At 35.6% G+C, this 22,716-nt stretch overlaps 2 protein-coding genes across 2 annotated transcripts; both read right to left on the bottom strand.

Moving 5' to 3' along the window:
* Positions 1-918: 918 nt before the first annotated feature.
* On the bottom strand, positions 919-13,250 carry LOC140773509 (uncharacterized). The gene is made up of 12 exons (XM_073116112.1): positions 12,810-13,250; positions 11,527-11,594; positions 9,622-9,705; positions 9,218-9,511; positions 8,619-8,758; positions 7,974-8,061; positions 6,919-7,101; positions 6,368-6,529; positions 5,305-5,498; positions 3,699-3,849; positions 2,655-2,817; positions 919-1,386 (listed from the first exon to the last, which is right to left on the bottom strand). Exons 1-12 carry the CDS (start codon positions 13,195-13,197, stop codon positions 1,322-1,324), a joined length of 1,980 nt encoding a protein of 659 aa, XP_072972213.1. The 5' UTR covers positions 13,198-13,250; the 3' UTR covers positions 919-1,321.
* A 1,765-nt stretch (positions 13,251-15,015) lies between these two features.
* LOC140774727 (uncharacterized) lies at positions 15,016-21,636 on the bottom strand. Its single transcript, XM_073117820.1, has 14 exons — positions 20,556-21,636; positions 20,371-20,464; positions 19,285-19,471; positions 18,939-19,197; positions 18,565-18,780; positions 18,391-18,477; positions 18,174-18,308; positions 17,950-18,063; positions 17,584-17,831; positions 17,421-17,501; positions 17,082-17,313; positions 16,636-16,734; positions 16,374-16,559; positions 15,016-15,499 (listed from the first exon to the last, which is right to left on the bottom strand). Exons 1-14 carry the CDS (start codon positions 20,895-20,897, stop codon positions 15,401-15,403), a joined length of 2,379 nt encoding a protein of 792 aa, XP_072973921.1. The 5' UTR covers positions 20,898-21,636; the 3' UTR covers positions 15,016-15,400.
* Between the last annotated feature and the right edge of the window lie 1,080 nt (positions 21,637-22,716).

Genomic DNA, 22,716 nt, shown 5'->3' with positions numbered 1-22,716 from the left:
AAAAATAATTAAAAAAAAACTGAGGAGTTTTTTTACTAAAGTATTGCTGCAGTAAAAAATATTTCTTAACGTATCGCTTTTCTAAATTACTTTACTGTTTAAATTAATTTTCGAATTAGTACAACAATAAAATTATTGTTCATATAACGATTTTTAGTGAATTAATTAATTTCTAATGTACTGGAAAACTGTTAGACAAATTGGTACAACCGTGAAATTACTGTTCATCTAGTGATTTGTAGTGAATTAATTAATATTTTAATATATTGGAAAATTGTTAGACAAATTATTGTCTATTTGACCGTTCTTTTATATAAAAGAAAGTGATTTTTATATTAAACGCTTTTATGGAAAGCAATTTATAAACTACTATATAACACATTTGAAATTAAAATTTAGAGTAATTAAAGTTTTTATTTTACTCTTCCGAGGGAAATTATTACATTATTTCATCTTTTAGATATTTTTTATATTTTCATAGCGATATATTTTATGATTTAAACGAATAATTCAACGTAAAGTTACGATGATTTAATTGTATTTAATTTATAATAATAAACTGTACATCGTATGTATAAATTATATATACACTCTATTATAATAAAATATATATTAAAAATAGACACTCAATTATATGCTAAATCGAAAAGCTAAAAACAATTAAATTGCAAAGGCCTCGGATAGTGTGTTACTGAGACGTTAAGAATAGAGGGATCGTTTTGGATATAAGCAATAAACAAGAAGGAAATGTAATAAGTCCAAAAAAATTAAATATAAATCCCCCAAAAGCAGCAAACTATCGCTTTATCTTTTATAACTTGTAGAGACTCAGAATATTCTCCGCATGTTTCTATGTAGATGGTCTGACAAACATGAAAATTGCACTCACATTTAAGACCAATCACATACATCATCACATCAGAAGAATAAATAGATGGTAATTTAGAAAACGTAAGGATGAGATGCTAATTTGAAACTAATACAAAGATCCTATTTATTCTAATACAAAATTGGGATATAAATTGGATAAAATGTTAGCAGTCACATATAGTACATTGAGTCTGAGTTGAACTTTGGTGCAAAATGAAGCTGGACGTAGCTCGAGAGTGAAATATAGCAGAAATCATACACATTGCTTTCCTTTGTAGAGACCCAAAATTTCCATTTACTTGTCATTAAATATACAAGTAAGGCTTCAGCTACTGGATGAACTTTGCTGTTCACATGTTTATGTTAGTAGAACAGAGAAGTTGAAAGGTGATAGATACATGGTTGTTCGATTGACTCTGGCCATAGCTCCAGAAAAAGGTGTATTTTCCAATCAAGTTGCAAAAACCAGTTTACCAGTAGCTCCAGAATTTTGTGCATTGCCTTCCGTAGATTTACCTGAATGAAACAAGATGAGAAGCTGACGATTAGCATGGGATGAGTTGAAATAGATTTTAAAAAAAAAGTGTAAGAGGAAAGATATTTTAAATAAAATTCATAATCAGATATGTGGATCATCATCATTAATACAATCTATAATTAGCACAATCATCATCATCTTCTTCCTTTTCTTTTAAGCCTTTGACAGTTCAAATTAAAGAGGACGAGTTTTACAATTGGCAATAAGCCTAATGTCAGCCCTTTAATAGTAGGTGTCAAGTTCCCGTCCAAAGAAAAATTAGATAACAGGTGCCGTAAACTCCATAAGGCTAATTTGCTGCTAGAACAGTCTACGGTCTACCTGTTTTGGTTGCAATTTTGGCTCATGCAACCCAACAGCAATCTGCCTAAAAGTGCTTGAGACATAAGTCTAGATAAAGGAGAAAAAATGACAAGTTTTGATTTAGAGATATGTTTTTTTATCTCTGAAGTACAGATAAGCCAAAGAGAAATGCAGATTAATCCCAACTCTCATATGTAGGATAGACTTGTTCAAATTATAAAGAGCAATACCAAGAAAAGAAAACACAATACAAAGAAAAGAAAATTTTTATGAATTATCACCCCAGAGACCCTTAAATATTTCCTATTTGACTTTCAAAATCTTGTTCCACGATTGGAGGAACTCACACCTATAAACTGCTCCAACATAGCCATCTTAACCACCAAGTCTAGTTTATCAATTACTAGTTGATAAAGACTAAGCACAACATTCTTTTTCTTTCTTTTCATTATCTTTAGCCATAAGCTACTTTAGTCTGCACAAAGTGGAAGAACTTGAGAATGAACATCCTTTGTCTACTATCTGTACATGCAACCTCCTAACTTATAGCTGATACTTGTAACCACCAATAGCATATATATCAGTTGTTTTATAGTCTGTTACAATTTGGAATCCTCTTAAGTGAACTATACTGGCTGGAACTTGTTGTCAATAAGTTGTTGAAAACTAAGGCCAACACTTGCTGAAAACTAAGTTGAAACCAGCAAGACACGAACTATACCGGCTGGAACTTATTGTAAGTTTTGATCTTTGCTTCAGATCACTATCCCCCCAAATTTTCTAAATGAAACACGACCAAAAATTCAAGCCATGTAATTAATACATCAGTCCTTGCGCTGCAGACATCAGTGTTCCTTTGTTGTACTATTATCTTTGTTCTATGCTAGCAAATGTAGATTGCAGAAAACCTTAGAGGAATTGATACTATAATAGACCATCTCACCTTCCTTATCTGCTCTTCTTCTACTACGCCATAGAAGACGGATAGGAGTACCAGGAAACCCAGCATCAGATCGTAATTGCTTTTCCATATAACGACGATATGTCTCAGGGAAAAGCTTTGCGTCATTGACAAAGAAAACAAAAGTAGGCGGGCAAACAGCAGCCTGCAAGTGCCAAGATACCAGCTTTTACATATCCATATAAAAGGCATAAGAGACATAAAAGGATTTCTAAGGTTATTAAAGTAAAATAATTGTATCCTCTTAGTTCAAAACAAAGTAAATTCTACATGAACATCTACCCAGAAACTTTCATACAGTTAACAAGTTATAAATTAGTTAATTGCCTCTCTGAATTAGCAAGAATTATAGATATAATAATACATCTTACGTTCTTAACTACCAGCAGAAAGCAATAATGACGTTTTAAAGTAGTTAAGTTTAATAGAGTCGTGAGATGAAATCAGTCACTTCATAGTAGTCCGACATATTATGGTTTTGATACATCCAACAGAGAAGATATGGATATTACAGACAGAAGCAAGTGTTGAAAACTTAGAAACTCGTTGCTCTTCCATAGAACAAACTATTCATAAAAGGATGTTCTAAACTTCAATGCATATGACTCCTCCCAACTCGAGGTCAGAGGACACACTGACAAGGTGCACTAGTACAGTTACCCTTACCCTCTGTTAATGGAGAGTCTGTTTCTGTGAATCGAGCTTGTGTCACAGGGAGCCAGAAAATCCCAGAACATCTTTGGATCACCCTTTTAACTTTCTATAGTAATGTACAGATTCAACATGCAAAAAGAGTAAAAAGTGCAACTAGAATATGGTCCTACATATTTGTGATTCCCATAGTATAGGGAATTTCATTCAAAATTTATTTCATTAAGTCTGTAATGCTGCATTTTTCATGATTACAGGCTACACAGCATTTGAGTATTTACACAAAAAATAATTTATGAGGTATGTGCAGAACAGAAGTCCTAAAGGAAAATTATTAAGTTATGCAAATGCAAGTATGACTAGCCCTTATCTTACCTGAGTACAATAGTAGACACGGCCTCTCTTCCCACCTCTTGTTCGTGGTGGTGGTTTAAAGGCCAATGCTTCCTGCACCACCTGATTGAGAACAGATGTACCAAGCCTTCTAGATCTCTCTTTTTCAACCATACTAGCAGCAGCAATAATCCTAAGGATAAAAATCCAGCAACCACAATAACATATCATAATGACAAACTTATGAACAGGGCAATATCACTCTCAGAGAGGCTTAGGCAATAAAGGAGGTGTATATAGTATATCTGAGCAAGGAAGCACAATAGCAGTCAAAAAGAAAAGGTGCCACGTCATTCATATTTTCAGCATAAATGAAATGACCAAGGCAGCAAAGGTATTCTTATTCAGGGCATGAAGCAGATACGATCATATGAAGCGGAACACAAAATCATACTGATTACTGAAAAAGGTAAAGAAACATGTCAGGTGTCTCCATTGTCATTATTCTTATACAATGATACTCCCATTGCAATTGAATACCATATTCTACCTTAATCAGGGAGATCTCCCCATAGTTCACACCTGTGAATGCCAATTTCTTACAAGAAAAGGCAAAGTTAACACTTTGCTGTCTAAGCACTGCACTATTAGCTCATAAACAAGCAAATTTTAAGGATTTCAAACAATCTCCATTTTGGGTATTCTGTCAGAATGAAATTTGGGACTTCTAAAATGTTACCAATACCACAATGTAGTTGTCTTCATGAACCTTAATCTCCAGATTTAAGTAAATATATTAGACATTTCCTCCTAATTTATTTCCTATTGCTCTATTTGCTTCACCTTGCTATTCATCTGATTAATATTGCATTAATATTTGGATCTAAAAAGAGATAAAGTCTAGCTAACATTGCAACTATCTTGCTTGATCAAAAGAGAGTTCTAACTTCTAAGTTCATATCTTCTTGCCAGAGTTAGCTATTCCACAGATAAGATAGACAGTTCTCATGTCACTCTCCTGAATAAAGTTTTTGGCACCTCAATCTTTTCCTCCATACTATATACTAGTGATTGCACACATGCTATATGCTCAGGCCCATCATCAGTGTCTAGGAAACAACGGATACTTGTGAAAGCTGATCAGCACTTGTCATGCCAGCAGTTTGGTGGTACACATCAAGTGGGAATTATTGGCATCATCATCTATATTCTTTTTATGTATTTGATGATCACCTAGTGGAGGTCAAACTACAAGCGTTTGGTACTTATTTTCCTTTGCAAGGAAAGGTGGTGATTTGGTAAACTTTGCTCCTTACAAGCAGGTTCAAGATCCAATTCACTTTCTTTTTCTGTTCTAACTCCAAAGTTAGAACAATACAATTTAATAGGCAGAAAAAAGCTTTGTCTTGGTGATTTTAGTCTCAGAATTTTATTAACTAATAAAAAACTTAAAACTAAAGCAGAAAAGTACTATTATACAAAAATAAAGAGAGAATAGACATTGTGATCAGAATCGCAAACACCAAAAAAAAAACAAAAATGATCTAAAATGATTCAGAAGAATCATTACAGACAGGTCAGACTTCTCAAAAAAAATTCTAGATCAACAGAAAGATTAAAATAAATTCAAGGAACAAAAGGAATGTACTTTTCAACGCTATGCCCATTTGTTGCAGTTGAGTAAACAATTGGTGCCCAATCGAGCACACGAAGCTTCTCCCTTACATCTTGTTCATAGTATGTTGTGGTCTGCTGGTTCTTGTTTGGTATTGTATCCCACTTATTTACAACAATAACACACCCTTTTCCTTCTTTCTCAATTCTTTCAGCAATTTTGAAATCCTTGGAAACATGAAAACATGGTTAACTTAGATCAGAATGAAATTTTTTAAAAATAGTAGATAACTAATGGTATATAGCCAAGTGCAACAAAAACCAAAAGGTAGTAAGTCAAAACAACACATTTTAAAGTTTAAACTAGGATAAAACAGGAAACTGAACTGCCTAAAGACATATTAGCAATTGACCTAAATGAATAGTTTCTTAAATCCAGGAAAATACTTGCAATAATTATTTTCTACATCTATCCAAAACTCAAAATTTTCTATCCATTCTTCTGAAGTGTTATTCTTAACTAGACACTTTGTACAGGTGTCAACAATCCAACTTCTGAAGTATACAACATGTTGGCCTTAAAGCCTTAATGAATGTAGGCTGTGGCGCTGTGCTATGTCAAAGGGGGCACCTTGGCCAAAAGTGGACCAATGGATGGTTTATCATTAATGGATATTGAATAATGCCCTTAAATACAGACTAATGCTGCATTCAGCATATCTAACAAGTTTTACTTATTGTACAAGTGATGGCGTCATGATCAATAACTGATGGGACTTATAGAATAAGTGTCTAAGACTTGCACTTCATTTGCATGTAGGAAAGTTGAAAATATAGAGTGAACTCTTTAAACTTAATAATGTGTCATCTATGGGACACCCTAAATATGCCAAGTTCCAAGCTTTCAGCCAGCATCATCGTGGGACTTAATAACAGATGTCAAGAGATACTATGTCAGAAGTACTAAGAAGTGTAAATAGACAACAGTTATTCTGGACATCTGAACTGCTGAAGTCTCTAGTAACATATTTCAGTAGTTACATTTTCTTACATACACAACTATATAAAGAAATTGATAGATAGAAAGACAGATGTACTTGTTCTGTAACACATGTCAAAGCTTCAATAACAAGAGCCACCACATCTGAACGACGAATTGCGCGAAATGCTCGATTTACTGATAGAGCCTCAGTTGTGCTACCAGCAGAAGCAACTGCTGCCCTTCGTCGAATGCCAGCAGTGTCAATAAGTTTGTACTTCTGCAAAACACTGTACAATCAATATACAATTTGAGAGTGCTAGAGTATTACCTAAAAAATAACTAAAGAAGAAATGCCAAGAAAAAGGATGTCGGAGAGCAATCTCAAGCAAAAGAATTTCAGAAACAGCAGATAATAATGTCAGTACAGATCATTTTAGACCAAGACAATTATCGTATTTCTATTTGAATAAAATTTGTGGTATGTTCATTCTATATGTATATTTATCAACAAACACACTACGACCACAATGGATCTTCAGTTTATCATATACAATAATTAAAACTCAGTCGAATAAACATAATAGGCTGGTAAGACATATCAACAGACGAGGACTAACAAAGCAAGTAGAAACCACTAGCATAATAAATTGGTAATTGGTAACAAACCTGCCCATCTGGTCCAAGAAATTCAGTATCAATGGCATCACGAGTTGTTCCACTAATTGGGCTAACGATAGTTCTGTCCTCTCCAACCAATGCATTCAAAATACTACTCTTTCCAACATTAGGTCTTCCAACAATGGAAATGGAGGGGATATAGCTTTCTTCTAATTCCTTGCTATCCAAAGCCTGCACGTTCACATGCATGAATACTTATTAAACCTCAGCATATAAAATAAAAGCACATACGCATAAGGAGAAAAAAGAAGTGAGATAATAACAACTGGTTTGAACTTTGAAGAGAGATTTGGTACTTTAGCTTTCCAAATGAATGAAATAGATCTACCCAAAGGATATCCGGCAAGGTAGATAGCTGATGACATCTAATTTATTTAATGCAAAGCCTTCTAACAAATCATTTAAGTTCAAAAAAGAAAGTTGATTGTCTCAAGCATATTTTGGTCTTGGACATAAGGGTGACAATCAGGTTGGAGTAGCGGGTTAGGGTCAGGCCAAGGTAAAGCAAACACGAACACAACCGTGTTTATTAAATGGGTCATAAACAGGTTATCTAGTGATACGAATTATTTAAAATTTACATAAGTTATTCAGGTTATAAAAAGATTTTTTGTGTTATAAACAAATTTCTTTTTATGCTATAGATGGGTTATTCGGATGATAAACGGTTAATTCGAGTCATAATCAAACTTATCATGTCATAAATGGGATGGCCGGTCAAAGTGGATTGAGATAATAAACATGAACACGACCTATTTAAAAGTTGGGTTAGGTGGGTTAACTCATTTATGACCCAAACCTGATTATATTAAACCTAAACCCATTTAAGGCCTTCAAATTCATGTCGGGTCGGTGCAAATTGCCATCCCTACCTGGATATGAGAAATTCTGTTTTGGAATTTTTCAAAGCATTTAGCTATGCTAAACATGATCATTTTAGTCAAAAAGATATGTATGTCTTTATATGCAGAGGAAAGTAAGAAGTAAAACCAGTCAAACTATCCAACATCTACCAGCAAAGAAGACACCTTTATCATCAATACCTCAGTGCTTTTCAGCTCTGAACAAACAAGATTAAGAAGCTCTCCAGTTCCAGTGCCAGAAACAGCAGATATCGCTAAAGGAGAAAACCTGGCAACAAGTCAAATGACTATAATATGATACTAGATTCAACAAACACGAGAATATAAGAAAAGGACATTCATATTTGTGTCTAGACTCTAGAGCACATACACTTGAACTAGTCATTTCATTGAGAGCAGAGCCACAAGTGTTTGTAATTCAAAGGACATGCAAAGTCTGAACAAAATTGTCCTGAAAATTTTGGAAAAGACTGATGTCTATCTCTTCCATCGTTAAGAGTTCTGTTGCCATTGGTATGAACAAAAAAGCTAACAATTAATATACATTTGTGTTTATGTAGTGTCATGTGTGTATGTAGATTCCTGTAAATATGTAATTATTAATTTCGTATTACTATTTCACAAAAACTTCACATGTTTGGGCATCGATAAAGCGTTACTGGCTCCTAATTTACATGATTTTATAAGAATTGCTCTTTTCAGTTTAAAATTTATACATCATTACTTAAGATTTGGCATCTCAATTTCACTGAGCCTATACTTCTCAATGCCAAGCCAACAGAACATGCTGTCAAAACAAAAATGTTGTAGCAATATATATCTCACCCCAAGGACCAAAACTCTGATGTTTGCATTAGTCCTTTGCGTGGAGACTCACACTTGTTTACAGCAAGAATAATACTCTTGTGTGAGTATCTCTTGCGTAACCAGTCTGCAATTTCCACATCTGCTGTCATCAGGCCAGCCTGCTCAAATGTTGCTTCTTTAAATTAGAAAGAACAAACAATCTAACAATTGTACAGAGCTACAGAGCTATATGTAAATGGAAATAAGAAATATCATAAATTCCATAAGCTTACTCAAAGTGCTGAAATCTGAAGTTAGCAATTACTAAATCATATGCACATTTAGCAAACAGTATATAATGGTAGAGGAAACCAAATAAAGAGTATGGAAGCAAATATTAGGAGATCTGACACAATATACACAATCAGGAAGAAATTTGTCACTGACTTCCAAGCATCAATGTAAAAGAATGGATATTATACTTGATAAAGAAATTTTCACATAAGCTCTAGAGTTCGTTTTGTTCTTTTTCATTCTACAATAGTAAGGTACCACAAGTTGCTTCAATGATTAAACTAAGCATAAGCAAATGAAAAAAGACAAATAGCAATACCAAGACATATTCTGCTTCAGTGTACCTGGCCATCCACAAGGAATATAATAATGGCTGCTTCTTCCACAGCAGCAGCAGCTTGTCTCTCGATCATTGAGGGCATCCTAGCAACAGCTGCCTCCCTAGAAGCAAGAGGAATCGCATCCATACCAATTGTTGTTGTAATTGCAAGTTCTTCCATAACATCTACTTGTGATTTTGAAAATGTCATAACTCCACCAGTATCTACAACCATAAATTCATTATCACCCCAAAAGGATCGACCATACAAGCGATCTCTAGTTACACCAGGCTCGTCAACAACAATAGCCTTATTCCCCTGAAAATATTTCAAACTTTATGTACCACAAACCTTATCTCACAGGATTAGTTAAGAAAAGTATTCAAATTAAAATGCTCAGGCTGCTATGAAGAGATGCTGAATCATACCCCAACAAGTCGATTAAATAATGCTGATTTGCCAACATTTGGTCTTCCAACAATCGCTACCTTTGGAAGAAGATGGTCAGGTACCTGGATTTGATCATTCTCAAGAATGTAAGTTAAACAATTCAACTTGTATAACCAAGAAATTATAAATGGAAGGATGTAAATTCTGTAAACAAGTTAGGCAAGAAACAGAGAATTTCATGAAATAGGAAACAAAGCTGTGTATGAATGTAGTCATGCACATAAATTTTGTAGTTTATAGTTTGTGCTGAAAGGATTAATCATGGTTCAAAATCAATGTACTAAAAGGTTGTCGTGGCTGGCGGGAGGTCACTCCAATGCCTAGCCCTAGGCGGAAGGCGAGTACCAAGGCTATCTAGCATATTTAATATATAAAAATAAAAATAATCATATATATAATATATAAGATAACTAAATTACTAATATAGTATATATATATATTTAATAGTACATCATACACAGATACTAAATAACATGATGACAATTCACAAGTCACAACCATAGTAACAAATTCACACCATAACAGATTAACAGTAATTACTAATTAGCAATTTTTTTAGGACAGTGAAATAAATCTATATTTTAGAGTTCAAGATAGTGAAAGAAAACAAAATTGGGGTCATTGGGCAATTCACAAACTAATTAGCAAATAATTTACAAACTACATTTCACAAACTAATTAGCAATTAACTGATTAATTCCTCTATTATGCTACATAACAGAATACATACTAACAGTAATTAGGAAACTAATTAGAGAAAGGGAACCTATTGTAGCATTGAAGAAAGAGAAGAGAAGAAAGCCGAGAGTGAAAGGGAAGAAGAGAAAAAAATAGAGGAGTGAAAAGGGTTTGAGGGTTAACGTCACTTGCCCCTATTGTCCGCCGCCACTGTCGATCTCTTACCACTGCCTGGAAATGATCGAGAGAGAGGGAGAGCGACGATTTTAGCTTTTTAGGGCTCAGATTGAGAGAATGCAGGAGAGAGGAGAATGATGGGGTTTTTTTAATGGGTTAATTTCTCTCACCTGTTAGTAAGCCCAACCCGTTAAGATGCTGACATGCTCCAATGTTAAGGAGGGCCAACCTGCCCAAATGCTATAGTGGGCCGCCTAGATAGCCATGCAACTTGGGCACCTGCATGGTAAGAGGTGGCCACTTTCTTCTTAGTGCGGCCGCGGGTGAGCCGCCTTGCTGAGGTGGCTGCCAACGTCCAGAACACTATTCAAAATTTGCTTAAATATCAATCGTTACACTTTCCAGCTAAAAACCTAGAAACCATAATCTTTTCCAGCTACTTTTGAAGAGAGTCAAAACACATGTCGGGTTTGGCTGTTCAACATGCTTCTCGGTTTCTATATTGCATAAGAGAAACCTTAATTCTCCTAAACTAGACAATCAAGGCAACAATGCCTTGATTTTTTCCCCCAGATTTCGGAGTGACAACTCTATTCCTCGTCTAACTATAAATTCCAAAATTATAGAACTTCTGGTATTACTAGAGTCCGTAATACTTTATTATGACAAACTAGGTAATACTTTATCCTAATATCAACAACCTACTTGTTTAATTATTGTAGCAGGAAACTTGCTACTGTTCCACTTCCTCATTATAAATTTCTCCAAAAAGCCTCCTAAATTCAGATAATCAAAACTACTGTTTCTCAAGCAGAGTCAAATATTCAGGTGCAAACCTGTTGCCCATCAGAAGACAAAAACTGTCATCAAGTTTCTATCATCTACATTTTCTTTTCCTGTAAAAGGATATGCTTGTGTAATTAATATCGAAGAAATATTTAAATTTATCTAATGTAAATAGGACATTTGAATAGGACATTACAAGCACATTCATACATCTTTATGATTAGTTTCAGAAACATACTGACTTGTCTAGTTGGACTTCTTGCTGGTTTTCGCTTCACAGTGCTTTTCTTTTTCTCATGGATATCCTTCTCTGAGAGCATTAAAAGCATTTAATAAGAAAACAAAGAATTAGATCACTATGTGTTGAAACATAAAGAAACTGCTAACACATGAAGCAATGTAATTGGTTTACATCCCCTATGGGACTCTTGAAGAGTATTCAGATAGAATTTAAAGTGATGCCTAATGAGTTCTGAATTGTCATATGTGAACAGAAAAATAGTAAGCAACCCCACATTGAGAAATTAAAGTCATAAAAGCATTTTATTAACTAGGTAGTAGAAGCAGCAATAAATAAGAAAATACCAAAGTCAAAGAAGCTGGCTACCTCTCAGTTAACCAAGGAGCACTTTATAATGCTCAAGAAATTTTGACTAACCAGGGGAATGAGTGAAAATCTAATGCAACCATAATACTATTTGTAATCAGAATGGCAGCAAAATTCATAATTACAAGATGTGTGAGCGGAGAAAAAGTTAAGTAAGCCAATACTGATGCTAATTTGCAGTTGAGAGAAAGAGAGGGAGTAGTCACTGATGACATCCCTTGCATCTCTCTGCATAGATTCAAGATCAATCTATCAAGAGGTCCAAGATGCATGAGCAAAGGAAAGGTTAAATAAGCCAATACTGATGCTGATTTACAGTAGAGAGAAAGAGAGGGAGTAGTCCCTGATGACATCCCTCACATCTCTCTGCATAGATTCAAAATCAATCTATTAAGAGGTCATCATCCCTTATGTAACCATCAACTAGATACTGCATTTGTAGTAAGGAGCTCTATTTATCTGTTGCATCCCACCTGAACCATCTTTTAAACATTTATCTCTACTCTTATTTTATTAAGTTTCAAGGGGTATGTAAGAGTTCCCCAGGTTACACTTGACGAAGGTGCCAATGCAGAATATTCTTCTCCCTAAAGGGCCTGTATAATAAATTGTCCATAGCCAAGAATATTGCACCAATTCGACTAACCACAGACCTAGCTTTTACTATGATATATTCTCAATATCACAGCTTAATCCCTAAAGAGTACACTACCAAGATGGAAAATAACTAGATTACAAAGATCAGTCAAAGTAATGAAAACTTGAAATCGTACTAAGTGAGAGAAAAAAAATACTTAATATCACTACTTTTATGCAAGCTTATAACTTAAGATATTCAATGTTCAATTCTAATACAAACTTACTAAATCCACCAATTTAAATTTTATTTTATATGTAAGAGAAATAATCTTCCAATACCTATGACCAATTCACGAGAAAGAGAGCGCGCGTACTCTCTGGCGACATCCCTCGCCTCTCTTTCCATCAATTCAAGGTCCATCTGTGAGAAATCATCATCCCCATCCCCACCTTCTTCTTCTTCTTCCTCCTCCTCCTCCTCCTCCTCGTCGTCGCCATCGAAGTCTTCCTTCATTTCCTCCCGGTGCACAGCGCTGAAACGCCAGAGACGGCATCGAAAGAGGGGTTTACGGAGAGTTAGGGTTGAAGTGGGAGAAGAGGCGGCGAGGAGGCGAGGATTAGGGCTTCTGCGGAGAGATGGGAAGAGAGGAAGATGTGAACGAGAGGAGAAAATGGCGGAGAAGGTAGAAAGCGTCGGGGTGTGGAGAGAGAGAGGAGACGACGCCATTGAGAAGGAGGTGAAGAAATGAAAGCAGAAGGATGGAGTTCAGGTAGATAGAGTGGTTATAATGTTATATTATCCGTTCACCCGGTAAGAAGCGGGAGATCTTTATAAGAATCTTTTGCATATAACCTCCTCTATTTTTTAATATTATTCATTTGGCATAATTGCAAATCAACTCCTAATTTTCAGTATATTTGCAAATAACCACCCCTTAATCATCATTTCATTCATATTATGGTGTCTAACTCTACAATATAAAATAAATAGGGTAAATGTTAAACTTTAAATAATTATCCCCTAATTATCATTCATATTAAGGTGTCTTACTAAAATTCAAATTCAGGAATACTCTACAATATATAAAAAAAAATAAGGTAAATTTCAAATTTATTTCTCTCCCCCTGTTAATTATATATAAAATTAAACTACTATATGAACTTTCATCTGTGTTATTTTGCCTCTCCTATGGTTTAGACTTTAAAAAGGTCAATTTACAAACATTGTATGATAAGACTAACATGTAGGCAGTGATATGCAATGGGAAAAAAAAAACCTAGTTAAGTAACAAGAATAATAATAACAGAAGTTATATATTCCATGCCCAAACTAAAAGTAATTGATCTTTTAATTAATGTCAAGCTTGAGAAAAAAAACACTAATTCTTCGCCTCTTCCGTCTAAGCTCTTTAGGTTTGAGATAGTTTCCACGAAGCGGATTGGGTTTGACTCCCTCATTAAGTACCTTAGAAAGCATATTCATGGTTAGTGCCTCTCCTACAATATTATCTAATCAAGTTTGTTTTTTAAAAAATTAAGATTAAGAAATATGACTAACTAATCGAGTTTAAAGTTTAGCTTTAAACTAAACAAGGCTTTATGTTTCACAAGGCGAAATTTTTCTCGGAGATTCATACCCTAGATCGAGTTGGCCCTATTCTTAGGTAAAGATTTTACGAGAAAGAGATCATCTCAAAGCACATCATTGCAAAATCTTCCTTAGGGATGTGATCCTTTGGCGACAAAGTTTACGACAAACCTAGTTGTTGGAAGGTGATAGGGATGGTAAATTTTTTCGCAAATATACAAATGGACATTGAAGAAGGAACTATATTTTATAGATCATGGTCAATGATCAGGAAATATCTTGCCAACATGAGATTTACTTAAATCACTTCAGGAAAAAGTTTAAATTTATAAAACTAATCAATTGCCATTTTGCTTGATAACCTCATCATTCCCTCCTAATCTAGCTTCATCAAGGGCAGGCATATTCTAAAAACTTTTGCCACCACTCATGAATTCATTCATTTGATGGCTCAGAAGCATAATGAAGATTACATCGTCAAACTAAATTTTAGCAAAGCCTTTGATTGTGTTACAGGATAGTAAAATATATTTAACTCAAAAGAGAAAAAAAAAAACCTATTGAACCTTCACTTCAAAGCTCTTTCGGTGGCTAATTTCATCCTAGTAGTATCTGGCCTTTGGAGGAAATGGTGGAAAGGCTCACTTTCCTTTGCAATTTTCAAACATTTGTAATGTTTGGGCAATGCCCTTTTCACTCAAAAAATGTCATACTTCAACCAGACACTGCTGAAAAGTTTTGAAGTTTGAAACTGTCTCCATGCTCTAACACATTCTCAGAAGCTGGCTCTGACAACCAAGCTTTAACTTGTGCAAGCTTGAGCCATTTCAAGCTTGTTTTGTTTTCATACACAGCCATAAGAAGCATTGAGATGGCTTGTTTTTGGTAACCAACCAGAATGGAACAGTCAAATTAAGGTTCAATTCTCTTCTCCTATCGTAATAAAACAAAAGAGAATGAACCTAATGAAAAAAATTAATAATAACAATAATCAGATTCTTGGGCATGAGAACTTTCAGCCTGTTTACAGTTAAAAATAACGTGTCAAAGTCGCTTGTCCAACACTTTCAAACATCAATAGACATGATGCTTTACAAGTGCTCTACAAATCTCGCAATCTTTCCCCCGTCAAAAAAATAGACACAAGAGTTAACAGATATTTGTCAGATACTTGTCTACTTCCATCAGAATATGAATCAGCAGATCCAATCTTCCATAATGGTGCTATTTATTTTTAACATCACTACTGCCGCTGAAAAGAATAAATCTCTCTTTCCCTATTTTCTCTTGATTGGGCAGATCAACGAATCATTCTTAGTATTTATCTCCTTTGTACAGCACTTCAATGGGTTCTTCTTATACAAGCCTTTGGCAAGCCAGACTCTCTTTGTTGCATGACTTGTTGCCTCCAAGGATCATTATGCAATTTATAATGCAATACCTGTGTGAAGTACACCTGATTAGACTGTAACTACGAAGCGACAGAGTTACTACTGTATACACTTAAGCGCAAGCAAATTCTAGCTGAATGTAATCTCACATAAGAAGGAAGAGAAGTACATATACATATGCCAATGCATCCTAAAGAATTTATACACCACAGTGTAGCTTTAAGATGAGAGATACAGAACAGATAATGAGTATATATGAACCGCGGAGTTCATTGAATTAGTGAAATCCTACCTGCCTGCCATTAAATGGCAACTTTAAAATACGATATTAGACATCAGTGACAATTGTAAACATTGTGTCCAATAAGAAAATAAAGGAAACATGGTAAAATTATACGTACTGTTAAGACTTAAGAGGGCTATGAAACAACAAGCTGTTCTAGTGCAGGGAGTGCAAGAATAAAACTTGGAGTATGCCCTATTTACACTACTGCACAAGATGAACTTTAATTTTGTGCAGTCTATACTTGTTATAGCAAGGATGGATTCCAAGCTATATGGTGTATTGAGACAACTTGAAAATAGAGGGGCCGCCAAGCCCACCATTTCTCCTCCATTAAGTGTTAAGGTCTGACCAATCCAATCCATCCTATGTTATATTGCTTTAACCAATGATTGTCGTTAAACTACTAATACCAGTATGACACAATGCTTAGTTAGTTTGCAAAAACTTGTGTACTCTCCCTAGTCCTAGCCTTTAGTTTTAGAATATTTTACCAAAACAGTGATGCACCATTAACTCGGTTCATGACACACGGCAAGCTACGAAAGACCAAAGTATATGAAAGGTAACAGTTAATAGCTTAGTTGAAAGACATCTGAGCACTGAGGGTCAGGGAAATGTCTTGAGAACAATCATACTACCTGTATGAATGTGGAAAAGACATCATTTTCTCCTAGTTTTGAGAACTCTACCGCCCAGCCTTCCTCTTCAGAGAACAATTTCTTTTGTCTCTGTGCCTCGAGCAAAATAGAGTCGCGATATAAGAACCTCTGCCAGATCTGGCGTACATTTGCCAACATGAACTCTATTTCTGTTTCATTAATCCCCTGGATAAAACAACAAGAAGATGCAGAGACTCCATAACTAGAATCCACAAGAGTTAGCAGAAAGATCCATACTTACCTGAAGAATTCTAATTAAGTTTGGAATATCATCTTCTGCTATTCGAACTGCAAAACTTTTGTACTCAAGTACATTTTCATATGGAAGGAAGATTCCATCCTGCAACCAAGGTATCAAGTAACACTAGTGAACACAGGAATGCTTCCAGTAAGAATGTTAAAATGCATAGGAGAATCAAGACATGAAGAAGAATCTCAAAAGCACAAACAATTATTCACTTATATAAAGCAAAATAGTGAGGATAATTAAGATATTAACTATATACCATTCATGTAAAACTTCTTTTTAAAGACAATTTGTATCCTAAACTCCAGGAAAATTAAGATCGTTGATCTAGACATCTTCCTCATGTATTATATGAAAAAAGAAAAATCGAGTTACCTACTAAAGCATGATTCTACTAGCCATTAAAGGAAATGAGACACCACATAAATAAGAAAATCTACCTGAATTATCACAGGGATACATCCTTGCAAAATGCTGTCTTCTATGCGGCCACTCCAACCATCCCCAGGTAAAACACCACAGAAAAGAGAACTAGCAATTTCTTCATGATACTTGGACGATTTCAGTGGAGTTACTGTTACATTAGCTGTATGCTGTCTACCAAGCTTTCCCTCCTTGTTAGGTGTTGAGCCAAATTCTTCGGCCAATTTCTGCCTAATACCCATACTATACCTGGCACCATATTAAAAGTTGTAGCAAAGTTAATGACTAGAAAATTAAAGACTAAACATATGGAACAACATAACCATGCTGTGCTTGAGGCAAATGCAGATACACACGTGTCTTCTGGTCGACCATCTTCATAGGCAGGTCCTAGATTACCATTGAAATAAAAGAGTGTTGTACGGTCCTTGCGCAGCCTACAGACATTATCAGTTGCAAATGAAACAAAATCACGGTAGGGTTGCATGAGTTTATGTTGGGAAATCCTTTTTATTGTACCTGGCCCACAGCTTTAACCATATTGCACCTGGTTCAGGCCTTTTCCATGCTGGAAGCACCAGATCCTTCTCTGGATCGAAGCAAGGATGATGACCTCTTCTATGAGAAGGAATCCGGTCCCATTGGTCAGCCCAATAAGCTGTTGTTGAGTTTTTATGCTTCAAGTTTGTATTCCCCCAGTGAACTAGCATCATGCTATTCCAAATTTCTGTTGGAGCATAGCATGCACCTTCATCCCACGAAAAGAACTGCTTTAAGGTAGGGGTGTCATAATTAGATGCACAGTGAGATTCTAAAAAAAATTAAAAAGAAAAAGAAGAAAAGAAAATATCCCCTAAAATCATATAGTATCTCTATCTCACCCACCCATATGTGGTCTCTTCCAGAAGAACGGTTCCAGTAAGGATACTGCTCAACTATATGATCATAAGCCTTCTTGTATAAGTCTAGAGTCAGAAAGCTTCTCAGACCCATGTGTTTCTGAATTTACAAATCAGAAAACTGCTCATTACAGCAACCAAAATTAAAGGTGGTGGTCACCGTAAATATATTTATAATGGAGGGTAGAAAGGATGGCTATCAATTTATACCTGCATACGAAAGTGTGGCGCATCATCCGCTCGCGTTATTATACATGAATCAAGAACAGGAACATAGAAATAATCTGCTTCTTCACCATTTAATGTTCGGTAAGGACTAGCTAGAATGCTCTCATAGAGTGCCACCTACAAAATGGATAACGAAAACAAGATAGTAAAAATTTTAGAACAGTTAATAGGGATCTGACACTAACCGAACTAGTAACACCTGCGCCCCATACAATTGTCCAGTCCACAAAGTTCTGTTCTTTTCAGTGTATATTCTGTTAACACATTGTAACTTATAATGTCGTCCCTGTAAAGAAATGAAGTAATAGGTCAAAGCCTGTATTAATGTGCTCTCAAGTTCCAACAACTGAAAGATTGTGACACAGGATTTTACTTCTAGAAGATGACTGTTGAACTCTGGTGGCAGATCATAAACATAGATGAGCGGCCTTCTCTTTTTAAGAGTCACTTTAATGTTCACGTCACCACCAACCAACCTAGTCATATCTGGTACATCAATTGTTGATGGTCGAAGCCATGTGGGGAGATCTTGTACAAGCGACAATGCAGATGGGATGCTGCAATCAATCCCATAATATCCACTATCACACTGAAAAAAGAAAGAACATGTCAACTAGCATAAAGTGGCATGATTGCACAAGGAATGAAAGATTTACATGTCCAAAAAGGAAGTATATTGGTATAGCGCACTATATTGGTATAGTACATGAAACTTGAAACCCACAAATAGATGTTCCAGTCATATACCTGACAAAACCCACCACGGCAATGTCCATGCCCCGTGCACTGGTTGAGACAACTGCATTGTGTGGGTATCTCACAAAACTGCCCCCAAAGACAATCATATTTACAATCACATTCCTCTTTAAATTGCACTCTCGAAGAATATGCATCCTTGGGGTCTACATTGCACCAGCCTGGTTTACTACTATTGGTTGTAAAAATATTCTCAAGGTCAGCTTTTGTCCAATCAGTAAGCTTAGGGCCACCAGGTACAGAAGGTAATCTGAAGTAAATGATTTAGGAAAAACACAGGTAAACCATAAGTACCTTGTCAGAAAATAGTTGAAATGAGTCCATCCCAATTGGTTACCTTATTTTAAAACCACAAGACTCTGCCACAGGACGGTCTGGATACCTCGTTCCTTGGCCACAGAAGCACATTGCTCTAGTTGTGTCACAATGAGCTGGGCATATGGAAACTATCCACGGTCCAAATGGTCTTTCTGGAGAAGCTGGAAGGTTACAGTCCAATTGCAGCGCCTCCTCACATCCATTTCCTGTTCATAAAGTTTGAACTTTATTAAAGGTAGCTTAACAAAGCACAACTGAAAGCAATTAAAGATCAATAGATCATAGTGAAAAGTTGCCAATTGAACTTACTGGTATCTTACTCCTAGCACAGAGCACCTTTTCTTCTAATACTTAATTTTGACATGCAAGTCTTATGGATATGTAAAAAAACAAAATTATCAGGAAGAAGTCATTCCTACAAGGTACCCGTAGCCAGCAAAGTTGTTACACCACCTCGTTGGTGGAAGCAGATGAACTGATTAGATATTTGGTAAAGAAGTATATCAGCACCATATGCATTATCCTCCATTTCTCCTCAATCAATGTTCCAGTTCCTTCTAGTTTCTCTGTCTCTTGATTCTTTCACAACTTATAAGTCATCTTATTACCATGTACCAATTTCCACATGTCAATACTTTGTAATTAATGATGTAAAGCTGTCAGCTTCAATCCACTGGCATTAGTTGATGACCAAGGGACTTAGGAAATGCTTTTCAATACTAAATGTTTGGAGAAGTACGACTATGGATGTGAATAATTATACTAGAATGAGGATTTTCCCCTCTTCTACTTTCTAACACATATCATCCCCATAACAATATGATATAAAAGTGAGCAACATCATAAATACTCACTTATATTTTAGTCAATTGATGATTACTAGGAACAGGTAACATACAGCTCTCCTCATGCAATTAAAACTGCTTTTTGAATCATTGCTATATAAATATATGTTAAAAAGGAACATGAAATTTAACCAAAAGCACACTTGAAAGAAGGTCACCGCTAAATCTCAATTTTTTCCCTTATACTTACAATCATTACTGACCTGTATTTACTTAAATATCTTAATCATATTGAACACTACAAAATAAAAATAACTGACCTGCAAATCCATGAAAGCACCTGCATTGTCCCAATTCCTGATTGCAAACACCATGCCCACTACAATTGCTCTTGCAGCTTTTGCCGCTTATTTTCTGCCAAAATAGCAACTCCTTAAAACAATTCTACACATCAGGCTACCAAAAGAGAACATACAAGGAAGGACTTATATCTTGCACCAAGTACCTCAACAACATCAACTTCAGACACGACCGAATCACAACCAGAAAGCCACTTTCCAATCTCCGCCTTCCATGGCGCACCCCGATAAGTCACTGCACCATGAGAATCAGTGGGGAACAGGACATTCAAACGAGGATCCAATTGTGAATTGTCATCCAAATTTTCACTCTTTCCACTGATTGACGAATTAGCCGGCAAACAAGAACTCTGCCGAGTGGCAAAGTAGTCGAGGGAAGTAGGAAATAGTGGCGTGAAGAGGATATGGACGACAGAAATCAATGCCACCAGAGAGGCGACGGTGGCCACCAATGACGACGAGCACTTCCATGAGGAACACAGCAACATCTGACTCAGTAGATAGTTTAACTTATCGCACAACAAACAGAAAAAAGATCTTTAAACAGAAGGCCAAGAAGCAAAACCCTAAAGAATATATTTCTATCACTATTAGGCGAAACCCAAGACCAGACTTTGATACAAAATCCGATGTGGGATGATTATAAATGGTTGGACATGCAAGAAAATGGAACGAAAGCGAGTCAGTTTGGAACCAAAAATAATCCAAATTTCAGCAGAAACCACTGATGAAAACCTCAACCAAAAGAAAAAAAAAAAAAAAACGAATTCTAGAAAGAGCGACCTCTAATTTCTCCTAACCGGAGTTCTCTCAGATAGGTCTCGCTCCGCATATCACACAACACCAAAACCTAACGAATAGATTGACATCACTTCTAGGTGAATGATTCAAACTGGCTGGATACGCAAGAATTGGTGGGAAAAGGAGTCAACTTCGAAAGAAATACCGCACGGAACCAGTGGCGAATACCTCAAACAACAGAGGAAACGAAATTTATAAGAAAACAACGATAAAACTTCAACGATTTAACTAACTTAATTGGGAGAAGAATTCGAAAAGCGTGTAGCTTCTGTGGATCTTGGAAGGAAGAGGGAGGAGGTTCTATCTTTGCGGCGTTAATAAAGTTTTAATTTCGCTCGATCAAAACGTCGCACTCCTCTTCGAAATCAAATATCCCGACCGTGCTTTCCTTCTCAACGTTGTTATTGGAAAGGATCAATTAAAGTAAGAACATAGAAAGGAGAAAATAGACGGCGCATTTGCAATAAAAGGCCATCTTTTTCTTTTTCTTTTCTCTCTCTTTTTATGGATTAAATTTCAAGCCCGTGGTTGTACTATAATTTATATAGATATTATTGTTAAAAATAATATGTATTTAATATAGAAAATAAATGAACTCAATTTTACAAGCCCAATCTTACTATCATCATTAATTAAAGAATTTCTTTTGATGCAAATAGCACTAATTTGTATCCCGTTTGGAAGTATTAAATTTATAAAATTCAAGTCAGCATATCAACTGGTATATGCTGTTTGGAATTTCAAATTCAGTAGAATTTAATTGATTTGGGATTCATTATTTGGAATCATTAATAAAATCCAATTAGAGTAAAGTGAATTTGGATTTTTCTTTTTTTGTCTTGAGAAAGAATCCGAAGATCTATTCACTGAACCAGAGGAAGATTAAAGTTAAAATTTGAGGGTGGGTCGAGCCACACCTTGCTAATGTGGTTAACTAGAGTATAACTAGCTAAACTATTATCTATAAAGTTATTTAGTCTACTTGTGTAGCAGATTCTGATCGAAGGGAGCGTCCTTCATCCACCTAAGGCAATCATATATTAGTGGAGCTAATTCCCAATGAAGTCGATGATCTCTTTTCTCATTAAGCATGTTTATTAGGGTTTGGCGGTCACTGAACAATCATACAGTACGCCCATTAGCTCTTATATAAACTTCTTAATTAAGCAAACGCATCGCTATCGTTTCGTTATGTTAGGCGTTTCAACAGTTTTCCAAGAGAACCGCTTTGCCCAAGCTAATATCCACAAGGAACTCCAACGTAGTGAGGCATGCATCTTCATTTGAGCCCCTTCAAGCGGCATCTGACTAGCCCACTAATAATTTACAGTCAAATATAGATTGAAAATATTTATCACTTAAATTAATTTTTCCGATTTCAAAAGATAACCCTTATTTTTATTACAAATCTCAAAGCTAAGTGTGGGTTAAACAATCATCATCAATGTTTACGTAGAAATCAAACTCATAGCCTCTGTTATAAATTAGTAGGATCCCAACAGCTGA

The sequence above is a fragment of the Typha angustifolia genome, chromosome 13 (assembly GCF_048772165.1).
Source record: "Typha angustifolia cultivar Huaian chromosome 13, ASM4877216v1, whole genome shotgun sequence".
In the NCBI taxonomy this organism is placed as follows: domain Eukaryota; kingdom Viridiplantae; phylum Streptophyta; class Magnoliopsida; order Poales; family Typhaceae; genus Typha; species Typha angustifolia.
The sequence above is the reverse complement of the archived record's forward strand: the minus strand, read 5'-3'. Positions and strand labels throughout refer to the sequence as shown.

Coding starts and splice junctions, on each gene's coding strand:
- LOC140773509 (XM_073116112.1), bottom strand. CDS start 13,197: ATGGCGTCGTCTCCTCTCTCTCTCCACACCCCGACGCTTTCTACCTTC. Junction 8,062..8,618: donor TCAGAGTTTTGGTCCTTGGG/GTGAGATATATA, acceptor ACTTGTTGCCAG/GTTTTCTCCTTTAGCGATAT. Junction 1,387..2,654: donor AAGAAGAGCAGATAAGGAAG/GTGAGATGGTCT, acceptor TGTTTCATTCAG/GTAAATCTACGGAAGGCAAT.
- LOC140774727 (XM_073117820.1), bottom strand. CDS start 20,897: ATGTTGCTGTGTTCCTCATGGAAGTGCTCGTCGTCATTGGTGGCCACC. Junction 19,198..19,284: donor TCTTGTGGTTTTAAAATAAG/GTAACCAATTGG, acceptor CATTTACTTCAG/ATTACCTTCTGTACCTGGTG. Junction 17,832..17,949: donor CTGGAAGAGACCACATATGG/GTGGGTGAGATA, acceptor ACCTTAAAGCAG/TTCTTTTCGTGGGATGAAGG.